Source organism: Schistocerca gregaria, chromosome 1, assembly GCF_023897955.1.
Source record: "Schistocerca gregaria isolate iqSchGreg1 chromosome 1, iqSchGreg1.2, whole genome shotgun sequence".
NCBI classification, from domain to species: domain Eukaryota; kingdom Metazoa; phylum Arthropoda; class Insecta; order Orthoptera; family Acrididae; genus Schistocerca; species Schistocerca gregaria.
In genome coordinates, this window is record NC_064920.1 from 974,591,359 (window position 1) to 974,610,287 (window position 18,929).

Genomic DNA, 18,929 nt, shown 5'->3' on the forward strand with positions numbered 1-18,929 from the left:
ATAAAAGCTAGTCAGTGGGCGTGTCCACTGGCTTTGCTCATCAAACCTTCAGGTCGCATTTGCCTCTGTGTTGACTTTACAGTCAATCTGTAAACTGTTACTGATACTTATCCATTGCTATGCCCAGAGGATCTCATGGACATAATAGCTGCTGGTTGCTACTTTTCAAAAAATTGATTTGCACAATGCATATCTTCAAATACCACTAGATGAAGAATCTCAAGCCGGCCACTGTTCTAGGTGCTTCAGTCTGGAATGGCACAACCACTATGCTCGTAGGTTCGAATCCTGTCTCGGGCATGGATGTGTGTTATGTCCTTAGGTTAGTTTGGTTTAAATAGTTCTAAGTTCTAGGGGACTGATGACCTCAGATGTTAAGTCCCATAGTCCTCAGAGCCATTTAAACCATTTGAAGAATCTCAAACCATGTGTGTTGTGAAAACTCATTTGGGCTTGTTTAAATATTTGCATTTGCCTTTTGGCAGTGCTTCCACACCCACCATTTCCAATGGTATGTGGAACAGCTGACTGCTCAAGTAGCAAACTGTTCAAACTATTTGGATGATATTGTCATAGCAGGTCGTACACCTGAGGAACACATTGCAAATATATGAACTTCTTTTGTGTGTTATCTGATGCAGGACTAAAGTGTAGACTAGACAAGTGTGATTTTTTTCAACATGAGGTGCTGTATCTTGGTCATGTCATAAACAGTCAAGGTGTACATCCTCTTCAGTCACATTTGTCAGCCATATGTGACCTATCAGTTCCTTGCAGAGTCACAGAATTGCAGTTAGCCTTATGGGAAATGAACTATTATATTTGGTTCATAGTGAATGCTAGACAAATCACAGCTCCATTGCATTGCTTGCATCACAAGAACATTCCCTTTGTTTGTACAGATGAGTGCCAAGAAGCTTTTCAAAACTTAAGGATGCATTGCTCAGTGGTCAATACTTGGTTGACTGTGATCCTGACAAACCAATTATGTTGCAAGTTGACGCTTCCTCTTATGGAATCAGTGCAATGCTTTCATACAGATTTGGTGATAAAGCAGGCCTATTGTTTTTACATCAAAAGTGTTATCCAAAGCTTAGTGAAACTATTCACAAATAGAGAAAGGATCTTGTCACAGGAAAAATTTAATTATAAGATCTAATAGGGAAGAGCCATTGGCTATTGTGTATGGTGTCAACAAATTCCCCCGCTATTTGTATGGCACAAAATTCAACTTAGTTACGAATCACAAGCCATTGCAGTCTGTTTCATCCAATGACTCTGGCTCCTGTATGAATCACACAAAAATTGCATATGGGCTTTTTTGTCGTCTCAATACCAGTATGGTATTGTGTACAGTCTGACAGCCCAACATGGTAATGCGGACACATTTTCACATCTTCCGATTGGCCCTGATACAGACTTTGATGCTTCTGCTGTATCTTGTTGTCACATTGATGCTCACAATTTTGAATTGCTTTAATACTTTCCTCTGAACTATAGGAAAATTGTAGACCATGGAAGCTGATTCAAATTTGAAGATGTTACTAAAATACATTCACACACCTTGGTCTTGCTCACTGTATAGCATAAAGTACTCTGTGGTGTGCCTATACTTTACATGTCAGGGTAGCCTCACTGTACAGAAATGTGTGATTCTTGTTTAGAATGACAGTGGACAGTCCCTTGTATTGATCCCCAAAGCTTTGCAAAAATAAGTGTTGCAGTTACTTCACCAAGGACACTGGGGGATTGTTTGAACAAAACAGTTAGCGCGTCGACACTGTACTTGGCAGGGTATGGACACCCAAAGAGAACAGATGACATCGCAGTGTCACACATGTGCAGAAAATCAGTCCACTCTGCCACAGAAATTCTCTGCATGGCCTAAGTCAAAATCACCATGACAACGCGGGCATATAGACTCTGTGGCCCATTTTGGAACATTCGTTGGCTGATTGTGGTAGACTCTTACAGACAGTTTCCTTTTGATGTGCCAATGAACTCAACATCACATAGCACAGTTCAGGCATTGTCCTCTATTTTTTTGTCTCGAAGGTTTGCCTGAAGTCATAGTGTTGGAGAATGGCCCTCAGTACATGTCAAATGAATCTGAAACATTCTGTGAACACAAAGGCATACATAATCTCACTAGGGCGCCATTCCATCCACAGTGAAACTGGGAAGTGGAGTGTTTTTCAGAACCTTCAGCAGTAGATGGCCAAACTATGCACTCCACATCAGGGATCAAGCACAGCATCTGTTTCTCACCTCATATTGTTTGCATCAACAAGATTGACCAGCACTAGTGCAATTGTTTCATGGCCACCACCATCGGACACTGCTCCTCCCTCTTCAGCATCTGGCACTGAAGGGAGGCCACAAGTATTGCTTTGTGCCACATGATATTGTGTTTTTCCAGACAGCAGACAGTGGGTGCGAGGCAGGATCCTTCATCAATTTCTGTATCTGTAACCTCAGATTCATGGATCCCAAGGACAGCATGGCCACAGCAGCTGCCAGAGGGTGTCATCATGACACCACAGGATGACCCCATGGAGAAGGAGCCACCACTTCCTCTCGTCCTACCGACAGAGCAGGACCCACCCATTCTGCAGTGTCCAACATCTTTTACATCTTAGTAAGGGCCTCAAGAGGTGGACATGTACCCTTCTGGGCATTTTATGGGTCACGTTTCCACCAGATCAAAGGCCAGATGGTGGAGTATGATCAGAAGTCTGACATACCCTGCAGCCACAGCTTCTGGTCCATCAGAGCATCCACGTTCCTGCCTCCTCATCCACACTTCCCCATTGTCATGCTCCATATATGATGACGGGAATGTTACGATGTTAAGTCAGTGCCGGTATGCCAGTCAGGAAAAACAGAGAAGAGGAGGCTGTGAGAAGAGGTCAGCCAATTGCACACTGATCCACCTCCCTCCAGGATGACAATGCGACAGCAGCAGCCCCTAGGGGAAGAGGACATAAGTGTTGCATCCGACTGGTGGCAGCCCACTTTGATAGCAGCTTCAAAGTTAGCCACTTCATTAGCTGACACATCGTAGCCACTTCATGAGTACTCTCTACATAGCACAGACTTGTGTTTATCTGTTCTGAAGGAGACTGATTATTTTGTATGTTGCCCTTTGCTTGCAACATATCTATCAATTGTAATTGTCTTGTTGTAATAAAACTCATTAATATGAGTTGTTTGATAGTTTGTCTTGTGAACCAAGTATGCAGGATTCCTAGACACAATAGATCATATTGTAGGGAAAGCTGCAAACTGCAGTTTTATTGAAGAAATGCTACAGAAGCCCAAAATGAATTTGTTTACTTGTACAAGGTGTGGGATACCTACCTCTCAACAAATAACTCAATTAAAGGCCTTGGAGACAACAGAATTTCTGTATGGGATCTGTGATTTGTGTCCTAGGAAATACTGTATGCAACAGAATTAATAATGAACAAGCTAGATACTTTTTGGAATGGCAGCCGAGGTGTGCTGTTCAGTGTATGTGTGTGTGTGTGTGTGTGTGTGTGTGTGTGTGTGTGTGTGTGTGTGTGTGTGTGTGTGTTTGGATCTTATGGGCTTTCAACAGAGAGGTCGCAATGCCTTTACACTTATCAAAACAAATGAATGTGGAGATAAACACTAAAATTGTTTCACATTAGTGCACTCAAAATGACCTCATGCTCTAAAACAAATTAGAAAGAGGGAAAGTAGCTATAGCTGAAATTCAAACACAAAGAAAAGGAAACACAAAAGAGCTAAAAGAAAAGTGCAGGGAAATGTGAGTGGCTGACCACTTACAACAAACGTGGGTGAACCAGTCACCTTGTTAACACATTTAAAATAACTCCCTAAAATCTTGTTGAAACTTTTGGATAGTTCATAAAACTTTACAATTTGAACCACATTCATTTGAACAGTACTTAAAATAATGGGCAAATCTGTTGGCAAATCAACCATGGCCTGCTGGTCAGAAAATAAAACACAGTCCAAAAAAATGTGATACACAGTGATCTGCACGCCACAAGCATCACACATTGGAGGGTCTTCTTGCTAAAGTAAGAATCCATGCAGCATAGGGCTGTGGCCTACACAAAGTTGAATTAAAAGGAGCTCACCCCATTGACATGCCTGGAAGGAAGTATATCATGACCAAATTGTGGGCTTTAGTACACTGAGTTTATTGTCAGTCACTTCCAACTACTCATCTTTCCATCAGAGCATGACTTTGTAGCTGAAAGTGAGGTTATAGCATACAGAGGGATGGCACACTGGAATATCTGAGGATCATGACATGTCTTCTTGGCTGCTAGATCCACCCTTTCATTTTCAACAATATCCATGTGCCCTGGTACTCAGTAGAAAGAGCTCTCCTTCCCCAGTAATTGTAGTTGGATGAAGGCATCCTGGATCTTCTAGATTACTTTATCTGCTAGTTACAAACATTTGAGAAAGTGAAGGGCACTTAGAGAATCAGAACATAAAGGATGTTTAGCATTGGAAGAATGATGATCTGCACCAGTGTCTGCTAGATGTTGATCAGGAAGTTTTCAGATTCCTCCAGTACCTGGCCCTCACAAACCTAATACAAAAAACCACATCTTCATGGTACAAACATCCCACAACCACCTCTGTTTCCTCTGCAAGATACTACAACTCTGCAACCCCTACTCCATCCATCACATTTCTGAAACTCAATTACCTTGCTCTCTAGCACCTGGAGGAGCATTTCAGACACTACCTCCATAAATCCCAATCTGCTGACATCCTACTGCTGCCTCAGGGCCCCACTATTTGACCCCTATAGTACCCACAGTGTTCTTCCTCATCAACCCTTCATAGCAGCTAAACACTGCCTAGTTGACCTTTTCAACTTGCCACATCCCCCAAAACTTCCTACCAACCCTCTACCAAAACCAGAGCCAAAACGTTCCTGTAACATTGTTGTTAGCCTTTCCACCAAAGCTCTCAGCTTCATAGATGTTTCAGTCCTACACCGTAATTTAACCACGCTGGACTAGTCAGAGATCTACTCTCCTTCTCCTGATCCCTGCAATGGAAGCACTTCTTCGCCCCAGGTCCCTCCACCAAACTCACCCTCATTCCAACATTGAACCCTGCCTTTTCCAGTTCATACTACCAAACAACCATCATCCTTGCAGGAGCATTTCAGACACTACCTCCATAAATCCCAATCTGCTGACATCCTACTGCTGCCTCAGGGCCCCACTATCTGACCTCTATAGTACCCACAGCGTTCTTCCTCATCAACCCTTCATAGCAGCTAAACACTGCCTAGTTGACCTTTTCAACTTGCCACATCTCCCAAAACTACCTACCAACCCTCTACCAAAACCAGAGCCAAAACATTCCTGTAACATTGTTGTTAACCTTTCCACCAAAGCTCTCAGCTTCATAGATGTTTCAGTCCTACACCATAATTTAACCACACTGGACTAGTCAGAGATCTACTCTCCTTCTCCTGATCCCTGCAACGGAAGCACTTCTTCGCCCCAGGTCCCTCCACCAAACTCACCCTCATTCCAACATTGAACCCTGCCTTTTCCAGTTCATACTACCAAACAACCATCATCCTTGCAGGAGCATTTCAGACACTACCTCCATAAATCCCAATCTGCTGACATCCTACTGCTGCCTCAGGACCCCACCATCTGACCCCTATGGTACCCACAGTGTTCTTCCTCATCAACCCTTCACAGCAGCTAAACACTGCCTAGTTGACCTTTTCAACTTGCCACATCTCCCAAAACTACCTACCAACCCTCTACCAAAACCAGAGCCAAAACATTCCTGTAACATTGTTGTTAACCTTTCCACCAAAGCTCTCAGCTTCATAGATGTTTCAGTCCTACACCGTAATTTAACCACACTGGACTAGTCAGAGATCTACTCTCCTTCTCCTGATCCCTGCAATGGAAGCACTTCTTTGCTCCAGGTCCCTCCACCAAAGTCACCCTCATTCCAACATTGAACCCTGTCTTTTCCAGTTCATACTACCAAACAACCATAATCCTTGCCCCCTCCCACCTAACAACCCACCGGTCACCTTCCAGGGATTCCTTACCTCCAAATTAGCCTCACCATCCTCCTCAAATCCCCTCCTCAGAACACCAACCTTTCAGTAGCTCAGAGAACAGCCATACACAACTTCAAAACAAATCCTGACCTAATCTCCTACCTGCACATAAAGGTTCCACCACTGCTGTCATGAATCACAGTGACTACCTGGCAGAAGACCTCCGCCAATTGTCTGACTCTCCATATGTAAACCCTGCACTTTGCCAGAGTGATCTCAGTCCAGAAATCCAACACAAACTCCCTGCTTAAAGGCTTAGGCACTTCCCAGGACATCTCCACCGAATCCATTTCCCTCCTCACACCTATGACACCCCATACACCCACTCACCTTCTACATGCTCCCAAAAATCCACAAACCCAATGATCATGGATGTGCCATTGTGGCTGATTATTGTGTCCCCACTGAAAGAATTTCTGCACTCATTGCCCACCACCTCCACCCAATTGCCTGTAATCTAGCCTCCCATGTCAAAGACACTAATCACTTCCTTCACTGACTCTCAACTCTCAACTATCTTTCTGGATACCTACTTCTCATTGTCCTTGCCACCTCACTAGATACCAACATCCTTCATGCCAATGGTCTTACCACTACGCTACCTATCCAATGTCCTTCAGACTCCAAACCCATTACCTCACTCCTCATACACCTTACTAACCCACAACTACTTCTCATTTGAAGGGAAAGTATATAAGCAAATCCGCAGCACAGCCATGGGCACTCACATGTTACCCTCCTATTCCAATCTTTTTATGGGCCATCTAGAGGAGACCTTCCTAGCCTCCCAAAACACCAAACCGCTAGTCTGGTTCAGGTTCACTGATGATATCTTCTTGATCTGGACCCAGGGCCAAGAGACCCTATTTTCATTCCTTCACAACCTCAACAGCTCTCCCATCCACTTCACATGGTCCTCCTCAACCCAGCCAGTGTGACACATTCCTCAATGAGATGACCTCCCCCTTTCTGATGAGAGATGAGATGACCTCCTCATCTCTGATGGCTCCATCCACAACACCTTTGTCAACATTAAAATCACCAGCCACCAAAAAATCCTTTTCATATAGCCTGGCTATCTGGGGATGGCATATCTGCAGTGATAAAACCTCCCTTACTCAGTATTCTGAGGGTCTCACCAAGGCCTTCACAGACAGGCACTATCCCCCTGACCTAGTCAATAAATAGATCTCCCACGCCATTTCCTCTCACAGCCCCAATCCTCTCACAACCCCCAGGAACCAGCCACAAAGGCGCATCCTCTTTGTCACCCAGTACCACCACAGAGTGGAACAACATCCTTCACTAGAGCTTTGATTACCTATCATCATTTCCTGAAATGAGAGACATCCTACCCGAGATTCTTCTACCCCTCCTAAAGAGGTGTTCCATCACCCAACCAACCTCCACAACATCCTAGTGCATCCCTATGCCATTACCAATCCCAACCCCTTTCCACAAGGATCATAGCCCTCTGGGAGACCCAGGTGCAAAACCTGTCCAGTCCTCCCATACAGCCCTTCCTATTCCAGTCCTGTCACAGGTTAATCCTACCCCATTAGGAGCTGGGCTACCTGTAAACACAATAATGTCATTTACCAACTCTGCTGAGATCATTGCACAGTTTTTATATTGCTATAGATTTATACAAGTATTGGACGCCTTCAAGTGCTGTCTCAGACCTGAAGTAAGAATGAAGTTCCTATACTGGAGGCTGATCTTGAGATAGTACTTCAAAACTGCAGATATTGATTTAATTTTAAGAATGGTATCCAAAAACAGTTTTCTGATTGGAGTTTTGAAGGGGATGAGGATGCATTCACTCCATATGGCATGACTAAAAAAGTATTAGTCAACCTTAGGTGTCATGCAGATTCTTTCTTCACAGCTACAGTATCACCACATTCTGTCACCAAAGCCTTCCAGAAGTTTGTGTGTACAGTGCTCTGGCAGGTATCAAGGACAACACACTTTGGGAAGAGAGTGACTAAAACACTGATAGTGATGAAAACATTAGTGAAGACTGTGATCAGAAGGCTGGCACTTCTGTATTATTGATCTGCATTATAACATTAAAAATGGATTAAGAGAGACCATACTGTGAACAGTTTTTTTTAAAATGGTTATCATGAACAATTTATCCATTCAGTGCCCCCTCCTCCTAGCCCCCCTTCCCTCAACAACGTTAAGGGTGCAAATCATATTTAGTATTTAGGTGCAGCTTATATTCATGTCAGTAAGGTACATTTATTTAGATAACATGTTATATTTTTGGAAAATCTTTAATAAAATGTCATAAATGAGAGCACCTGTCAATAATAATATAAACAGGAAAGGGAGCTATGAAAGAAACTAGAAAAAATAAATGATAATATTCCATAACACCTCACTTTAATGCCAATACTCTGAAAGTTCTACACTATGTATAACACTCTGACAATACAGGTTCTGTATATATCATTTTTCATAAAAATGGACAGCTATAAATTAGACTTACCTTGTGGACGTCGCATGATGTGGATTCTTTTGGTGGGATCTGACCTGAAGCTAAATGCATATCCACTGTATGCAGTGCCCAAATCAACAGCAATAATAACTTGTACATGGCAAGAATCTAATCTCATGCAGCATCCTTCTGATATAAGCATCTCTTCAACATGGTTAAAAGCCTCAGGTCCATCTTCCTGTGTGAAGGAGCCAGATGAGAGCACCATATGTGGGCTTTTCCTAATAACATAATGAACACAATTCATTAAATAACGAGATTTATTCATTCATTCACCATGTTTAATAGATCACATCCAGCATGAAAATCTGCAGGCATGTAGAAAAATTCAAAATATGTCTCATAAAATGAAAAGAAACAGGTAAAAAAAAAGTCTACACACTGTAAAAATGGTAGATTGTCTTTACACAGCTCTACACTGATTGCACTTACCCATGCTAAGACTAAAATACCAAAGCTGAAGATCTCCCATGTAAACAACATGCAGTCAATGAGAAATGAAGTTATCGTGTGTAAAAAGTGATATGTGGTGTGCTTTATTCACATTATATGATAGTTCAACAATAAACTGAAAAATGGCAGGGCTATCTCTGGTATATTCTCACCAATAGCAACTCTGTCACTATGTGTGCATGTAAACAGTGGTAACTGCCAAAAACATGGCTTTCGATAGTAGTAACATGTGCACTGGTCATGCCAGGTAAAAACTTTTCAGGAAATATTAGTAAAAATATCCAATGATGGTTTAGATAACTATGACTCAGATAAAGATCATGAAACACAAATGTGTTTAAAAATTGTTGCTAATCAAACATATGTGATTAATTATTTGAGTAAGTAAACAAAGTTAAACTGTGTTCCTCACCAAGATTTACATAAAATTATGTGACAGTGTAATGGCAAATATGTTATGGCCTTAACATTTACATATTATAGGAAGGTGACAGTAAAATTAATTTTATATTGTGTTGCATCATAGATTAATTTTTGAGACTGTCATGCTTCATTTTCACAAAAATTAACTAAGCAAATATTAACATGATAAACTGAAACACTCCAGACCATTTAAATTTGAATTTTTAGAGTCTTTATGGTAATGTTTCACTAACTCTCCAAGCAAGTAAACAGTGGTAAGCTAATGCTAACCCAAGTAGAGCACTCAGTTTGCAAGTAAAATAATATGAGGTATCCTTTGATGTATTTTTGAGAATAAAATTTTGAACAGAATTTATGATTTTAAAAATATGTCATTGCTCTAGGAATAATTAGAAACAAAAACTCATCTGAATAAAAAAATCACAATGAATGTTCTTGATGTAACTTTTTCAGGAGATTTTATTGAAACTTTACTGCACAACTCCTCAAAACAACCAACTTGTCCCTTACCATTGTTTACAACCAAAACTATCAATTAGTTAAAAAAACTGCTAGTCTGAAGAAAAAAGCTGTTACTTCATAATTTATATTAAATAGCTGCTGTTAATATGCATGTCACATTAATATACAGCCAGACACAGAAAGTGAAGCACCCAAAGACATGGTAGTATGTAAATGTAACTCCATACATGTATGATTCATTCCACATCATTATGATTTATCATGCAAAATGATCCATGGAACATGAAACTAACTAACTTCACACCAGCAGCAGGTATGTAAAAGATTACAGTATCAATTCTTTGTGACAGGTAGAATAGCCACAAGTGTGCAGTACTTTTGTTTGTATTTAGTGGTATTATGTGGCAGGGTATGGCATACAAAGGGAGTGGACAGCATCAGATGTTGAGTGATCATTTTGAAGGACATAGAGATGCCACATGCTCTTGTGAGATAGTGTTATCTGCAAGGGGTCACATTGTGTGTCTACAACAGCTGGCTGATTAAATCATGCAATACCCAGATTTGTGGTGCATTTGGGTGTGACAGTGACCTGATGTTGGATTGCCTGAGAACATGAGGTCAGGCATACTCATTGTCAAGATTCTGGTTGACTGCATCTGACTACCATAAGGCAGGATCACCACATGGTGCATGAGGCACACCATATCCCTTCACATCTGCATCTGCCATCCAAGAAAATTCTGTGTCAACCCACCTCATTGGTCAGAGACTAGTAGCAGATAGACTAATGAATTACCATCCCATGCATAGGCTGCCATTAACACCACAACACAAACAGCTGTATTTACAGTGGTGCCTTGAATGGGAAACATTGACTATACTGAATGGCACTCAATTGTGTTCAGTGATGAATCACAATTCTGCACTACCCTAGATGCCCATCATTGATGAGAATGGGGTGACTAGGGCAGAGAGACCATTCTTCCAATGTTTTGGAGAGGCACAGCATTATTACATCTCATGTCTAGGTGTGGGGAGCCAATCATTATGACTTCAGCTAATGGCTGGCAGTGTTTGAGGGGACTGTAATGGGCTGATGGCACACTGGTACATTACAGACATCCTGCATCCTCATGTGTTACCTCTCACATAACAGTATTATGGTGCCATTTTTCAACATGACAATGCTTGTCCACATATGGCATGTGTCTCTATGAACTGTCTGCATGATGTCGAGGTACTTCTGTAACACAAAGATCACCAGATCTGTCCCCAATAAAACACGTGCAGCACCAGTTCGGACATCATACCTGTCTCATTGACAGTATCTTTGATACAAAGGACCAATTACAACAGTTGTGGACCAGCTTCCTTCAGAGGTGGATACAATGGTTTTACGAGACTCTTCCCAACAAAATCAGTGCAGGTATCCAGGCCAGGGGTGTGGAGCTCCAGGCTTATAAGTGGACTCATACTGCCAAGTTCCTCCTAAATTTGACACAGTTTGTAATTACTGAAATAACACCACATGTCTTCCCAACCCATGAAGTTTCATTTTGTTTCCCCTTCCCTTCCAGATGTTTCACTCTTTTTGTCTGGCAATGTAGTTGCACACTGACACTGATATTTTTCAAAAAAGGAAAACATTACAAACATTTGTAAATAACATTTATAAACTCTTTCCTATTAAAAAACATGAAAAGGACAATTCCAGTGTATTTCATTGTAGTTTATAAGCTGTTATATATTGAACCAAGTACAAATAATTAAAGTTATGAAAGTGAGAAATGATTTGAAACAGATGATTTTGATTGTATAGAAGAGCCCCAGATTTCCAGTTTTTTGCTGCTGTTTCCACTTCTACATCTACTTGGATACTCTGCAAATTACATTTAAGTGCCTGGCAGGAGGTTCATCGAACCACCTTCATATCTCATATATTGCACGGAGAGGACGAACACCTATATCTTCCCGACAAGCTCTGATTTCATTTATTTTATCATGGTGCTCATTGCTCCCTATGTAGGTTGGTGTCAAGAAAACATTTTTGCATTCGGAGGAGGAAGATGGTGATTGGAATTTTGTGAGAAGATTCTGTTGCAATGAGAAATGCCTTTCTTTTAATAATCCTGTATTATTTCAGTGACAGTTTCTCCCATATTTCACAACAGTAACAAACATTCTGCCCTTCTTTGAACTTTTTCAATGATCTCTGTCAGTCCTATCTGCTAAGAGTCCCACACTGCGCGACAGTATTCCAAAAGAGGACGAACAAGTGTAGTGTAGGCAGTCTCCTTAGTAGATCTGTTACATTTTCTAAGTGTCCTGCCAATAAAATGCAATCTTTGGTTAGCCGTCCCCACAACATTTTCTGTGTGTTTCTTCCAATTTAAGTTGTTCAAATTGTAATTCCTATGTATTTAGTTGAATTTACGGCCTTTAGATTTGACTGATTTATCATGTAACCACAGTTTAATGAATTCCTTTTAGTACTCATGTGGATGACCTCACACTTTTCATTATTTAGGGTCAACTGCCAATTTTCGCACCAGTCATACATCTTTTCTAAATTGTTTTGCAATTTGTTTTTATCTTCTGATGACTTTATTAGTCAATAAATGACTGCATCATTTGCAAACAACCTAAGATGGCTTCTCAGATTGTCTCTCAAATCATTTATATAGATAATGAACAGCAAAGGGCCTATAACACTACCTTGGGGAACACCAGAAATCACTTCTGTTATACTCGATGACTTTCCGTCAATTATTATGAGCTGTGACCTCTCCGACAGGAAATCACAAATCCAGTCACATAACTGATATGATATTCAATAAGCAAGCAATTTCACTACAAGCCACTTGTGTGGTACAGTGTCTAGCCTTCCAGAAATCCAGAAATACACACTCGATCTGAAATCCTTTGTCAATAGCATGAAAAACTTCATGCAAATAAAGAGACAGTTGTGTTTCATAAGAATGATGTTTTCTAAACCCATGTCGACTGTGTGTCAATAGACCGTTTTCTTCAAGATAATTCATAATGTTTGAACACAATATATGTTACTAAATCCTGCTGCATATTGACATCAATGATATGGGCCTATAATTAAGTGAATTACTCCCACTACCTTTCTTGAATGTTGGTGTGACTATGTAAATTTCCAGTCTTTGGGTACAGATCTTTTGTTGAATGAGCGATTATATATTATTATTAAGTATGGAGCTAATGCAACAGCATAGTCTGAAAGGAACCTCATTGGTGTACAGGCTGGACCAGAAGACTTGCTTTTACTAAGTGATTTAAGTTGCTTCACTACTCTGAGGATATTTTTCTTCTATGGTACTCATGTTGGCAGCTGTTCTTGATTCAAATTCTGGAATATTTACTTCATCTTCTTTTGTGAAGGCAATTCAGAAGGCTATGTTTAGTAACTCTGCTTTGGAAACACTGTCTTAGATAGTATCTCCATTAACAGAATGAGATTTTCACTCTGCCACAGAGTGTGCACTGATATTAAACTTCCTGGCAGATTAAAACTGTGTGCCGGACCGAGACTCAAACGCGGGACCTTTGCCTTTCGCGGGCAAGTGCTCTACCAACTGAGCTAACTAAGCACGACTCATGTCCCATCCTCACAGCTTTACTTCCGCCAGTACCTTGTCTCCTACCTTCCAAAGTTTGCAGAACCTCTCCTGCGAACCCTGCAGAACTAGCACTCCTGAAAGAAAGGATATAGCGGAGACATGGCTTAGCCACAGCCTTGGGGATGTTTCCAGAATGAGCAGGAGAGCTTGTGAAAAGTTTGGAAGGTAGGAGACAAGGTACTGGCAGAAGTAAAGCTGTGAGGACAGGGTGTGAGTCACGCTTGGGTAGCTCAGTTGGTAGAGCACTTGCCAGCGAAAGGCAACGGTCTCGATTTCGAGTCTTGGACTGGCACACAGTTTAAATCTGCCAGGAAGTTTAGTATCTCCATTGCTGTCATGCAGAGAAGGCATTGATTGTGTCTTGCTGCTAACATACTTCACATACTACCAGAATCTCTTTGGATTTTCTGCCAGGTTTCAAGACAAAGTTTTGTTGTGGAAACTTATAAGCATCTCACATTGAAGTCCATGCTAAATTTCGAGCTTCTGTTAAAGATTGACAATCTTGGGGATTTTGCTTCTGTTTAAGTTTGGTATGTTGGTTTCATTGTTTCTTCAACAGTGTTCTGACCTGTTTTGTGTACCGAGGAGGATTGGCTCCATTGTTTGATAATTTATTTGGTATAAAACTCTCAATTGCTGCTGATACTATTTCTTTGAGTTCAAGCCACATCTGGTCTACACTTACATTATTAGTTTTGAAGGAGGTGAAATAGTCTCTCAGGACGGTGTCAAGTGAATTTTTATCTGCTTTTTTGAATAGGTAAATTTTTTGTTTATTTTTGGATGATTTGGGGTTACAATACCCAATCTCGCTACGACAATCCCATGTTCACAAATTCCTGTATACATCTGGATGCTTGTTATTAACTCAGGATTATTTGTTGCTAAGAAGTCAAGCGTGTTTTCACAGCCATTTACTATTTGTGTGGGCTCATGAAATAACTGCTCGAAATAATTTTCAGTGAATGCATTTAGCACAATTTAGGATGATGTTTTATGTGTACCTCCAGAATTATACATGTATTTTTACCAACATATCGAGGCTAAATTAAAGTCACCACAAACTATAATTGTATGAATGAGGTATGTGTTTCAAATCAAACTCAAGTTTTCTTTGAACCTTTCAACAACTGTATCATCTGAATTGGGAGATTGGCAAAAGGATCCAGTTATTATTTTTTTTCCAGTTGCCAACAATGACCACTGCCCATACTAACCCACAGGAGACATCTACTTCAACTTTACGACAACATAAACTACTTCTAACAGCAACAAACACACCACCACCAACCATGTTTATCCTATCCTTTCAGAACAAAGTTAGGTTCTTCATAAAAATTTAGGCTGAGCTTATCTATGGCTTTAGCCAGCTTTCAGTGCCTATAATGATTTGAGAATCAGTGCTTTCTATTAGCACTTGGAGTTCTGGTACTTTCCCAACACGGCTATGGCAATTAACAATTGCGCCTCTTAGTAAAAAGTGGCTATGAAGAAACTTGCTGCCACTGGGCTTAAGGGTCATTGCATCGACATACTATAATATCAGGTAAGAACAGATAAATAGCTTGTCCATGGGCAGCTCCTTAAGCCCATGGTAGGAAATCTCTTTATGGAAAAATATAAAGAACAAGTACTAGAAAGTGATACCGAATAACTGAAAATTAGATTTTGTTACGTGGATGATATGTTCATGGTTTGGTGACATGGCAGAGAGGAACTAGTTTATCTTCATTAGCATGTCAATAAATTTAACTTGAAGATGTAGAAGGAGGTTGGTGGCAGATTACATTTTTTGGATGAACTTCTTGTCACAAAAGGAAAATGGTGGCTTCAGCAACACAGTACTCTGAAAAATCACAATTATAGACTATTATCTACATTGAGATTCACACTTTGGGAAAATTGTGGTGTTATTAAAGCATCAGTGGATAGAGTGTGAAACATTTTTTCAACCAGAGTTGCTTGATGCTGAATTGGGATACATCATCGGTCTACTGCAGAAGTCTATTGCACTGAAATAAAGAGAGCTTCACATCAACATATAAAAGATCAGTGATGTACAGTTGTAGTGGTTCCACCTGCTTTGTTTATTTCATTTGCTGTCCTCGGTGTCGACATAGTGCATTGCTACGCTGGCTGAAAGATGGGGTTTGTAATTCTGACACTGTATACTGTAAATAATGTAGCCGATAGGTGCACAGTTGCATTTCACAGTACTTCGATTTCCCTGTTCAGAGCTCCCCAACAATACACAGTCATATGGCCAGTGCACTATTGTTTAACTTTCGATGAGCCTCATTGGTAGTTTTCAGGCAAACCTCACATACTGCTACAGTAGTTAACTACTGAACACAATGAGCAGTAAAAACCTAACCGCTAAGTTCACAGTCCTTGAAGAATAGAAACTATGTATGGAGCAGACACTGTCAGTGTTTTAGCACATAGCCTGTTAGTGTAACCCATATTTCACTGTTAAGTGGATGCATTGTTGTCTTTCCAAGCAACACAGATTCCTCGTCTGAAACTCGGCCATGGACTGACTGTCTCGTGACCAAACATTGGGCACTTATAAATCATCACAATAATAGGTATTGAAACTACAAATTTTTTGAAGTTAAATTTACAGAAATTACAATTAAAAATTAAACTCATTAAATTAACTGAATACATTGAAAAATTCCGTCTTTTTAACAGTTTCTTCTATTGCAAGGTTTAGGCCCAATTATTTGTTTAAATGGTGAAATCAATATATATATATATATATATATATATATATATATATATATATATATATATATATATATATATATATATATATAGTTACACAAAACATACTTTGGACAAAATTGTTAATTACTTTGGAATTAATTAAGGGCTGGTTTTGCTAAGATGTTTTCGAATAAAGTCAAACAGATACTTTAAGATTACTAACATATCGTCTTCCAAATGTTTACAACTATTGCAGAGTTTATATTTGTTTATACGTCAACACAGAATTGAAGTTATGAAACAATTACTGATTTCATCCTATAATGAAAGATACTACCTAGGAAAAGCCAAAATAAATTAGAAAATCTATTTCATACTTAAAACTAAGCACAAAATTAGATCTGGTGTTATATTCTTTAGAACTATGGGCCAATCTTTCCCTGTTATGAAAATGCAGATTATATTCATGTATGTTAGTGGTAATTAGTTACACAAAAGAAAAAGAAAAAAAAGAAAAAAAGAATTTAAGGAGGCAGATGGCAAAACAAGAGAGGAGTTAAAATTATCCCAGCTTGCTTCGTCACACAATCATCTGCAAAATAAAGATTTTACTACTACTCATTAAATACATTAGTAACTGGACAGAGTAGATCTTGGAGAAATGGAATATCACTGCAGTTCACAAATCCACCTGAAAGATAGGTTGGTGAAGGACACTTGCAAACTGCTGCAAAAACAAGAATTTTCAAGATACCATGCAGTTGTGGGATCCTGCATGCATACATTTAATAAAGAACACTCAGAAATGCCCAGAGAATGTACAGAAGACTGCAGAAGGGGGAAAAGAGATAGATTAGGTGTTACGAAACATGCTTTGCAGCCTGGAGACCATCACATTTGATTAGATAAAACTCAAGTCCTGGCTACCATGAATGGAAGTGGGTGTAAAACAGCTGAATGGTATCAGGACTTCAGTGCTGAAATAAACTGCCTGAAAAAAAAGGCAAAGATACATAAGAGGAGGAAGAAACAAAATTAAGCTTCGCAGTTTCAGAGGATGTGTGACACTACTTAAGTGCTAACAAAATCGAATTAAATTTGCAAAGAATTTAGCAGTATGAGCCTGCTTATCAGTATAATGTTGCATCCTCTCTGGCTTGGATGCAAGCATTGATTTGGTTAATAAGGATGTTATAAAACCATTTTATCCTCTTCTGAAGCAAGCTGGTCCGCAGCTGTTGCAACTACCTCTTGATTTCCAGGATACTGGCACTGGGATGGAGTTGATGTTCAATCTGTTTGGAAACGTCTTGTTGGGGACAGATCTGGGCATCTTGATGGCCACAGGAGTACCTCAACATCACACAGACAGTCCACAGAGACATGTGACATGGGAACAAACATTTTCCTGTTCATAAATGGTACCAAGATATTGCTATATGAGTTGTAATACATAAGGGAGCAGGATGCCTGTGACACATTGTTGTGCTGTCAGAGTTCCCTCAATCTCTACCACCTGAACCTGAAGTCATATTAAATGGCTCCCCACACTATGAAGCCAGAAGCAACAACATTGTGCTTCTGCAAAACCTTGGTAAAGTGAGATCTCTCTCTCTCTCCAGATCATACAGGACAGTGCAGGACTGTGATTCATTTGTTGAGCAAAATGCAATGCCATTCTTCAGCAAAACATGCTTCCCAGCTATTGCACCACTCCGAATGCACCTTTTGTACTGTAGTTATAAGGGTATCCTCTGCCTGGACCATAATTCCTTAGTATGGCTACTGCTAGTCTCTAACCAGTGATGTTGGATGACACAAAATGTTCCAGGGAGTCCACTACTCATTCTTGGATGGCAGGTGCTGATAGGAAGAGGTTAAGAGGTGCACAATATGGCAAACCTCTCCCGTGTTGCTCATTCATAATCGGCTGGAACCTTGAAAAGTTTGTCTGCCTCCATGTTCCTATGCAGTCCAACATCAGGCCACTGTCACATCTGAATGCCCTGTAGATCTGGATACTGCACAATTTGACCATCTAGCCAACTGGAGACCCCAATGAGGTCCTTTTGAAATGCTGTCAGATGATGATAACACTGTTTCACAGTAGAACACAGCCTCTTCCCATCCTTCAGAGTGATCACTCAGTATCTGACAGTGTTCATTTCCCTTATATACCCCATCAGCTCTGGTAGCAACACAAAACATGAGCAACATTAGTGCACTCTGGTGTGTGTGTGTACAAAGTTACATTGACATTCAACCATGTCTTCTGGATGCTTCACTTTTTTTGTCATGGAATGTAGATGTGTACCAATGTTCAGATGTGAAACAATAGCAATAGCAGATGACAGCAACCAACAACAGCAATTGCTCTAGAGTTTTGAAAACATGTTTCATCACATTAATGCATGGGAGCATGAAGAAAACTAAGTTGATAGTGAGTCAGGATGTTTGTCCCACATTCACAGATGATTTGACTGCCACTGAAAATGTCCTCTACAGATGATGACAAAACTATATATTCCTGTAAGAAAATCATTTAATCACAGCATAACATCCCAGAATAGCTTAACAAGGTGCTGTTTATGATTATGAAAATTAGTGTTTTACA

General features: G+C 40.2%; 1 protein-coding gene across 1 annotated transcript in view; it reads right to left on the reverse strand.

Annotated features, from left to right (window-relative positions):
* Positions 1-18,929, reverse strand: part of LOC126277046 (heat shock 70 kDa protein 12A-like) — a 218,492-nt gene that overhangs the window by 127,743 nt on the left and 71,820 nt on the right. The window contains exon 3 of the mRNA XM_049977324.1: positions 8,607-8,836. Coding sequence (XP_049833281.1) covers positions 8,607-8,836 — 230 coding nt within the window. The remainder of the gene's footprint in view (positions 1-8,606; positions 8,837-18,929) is intronic.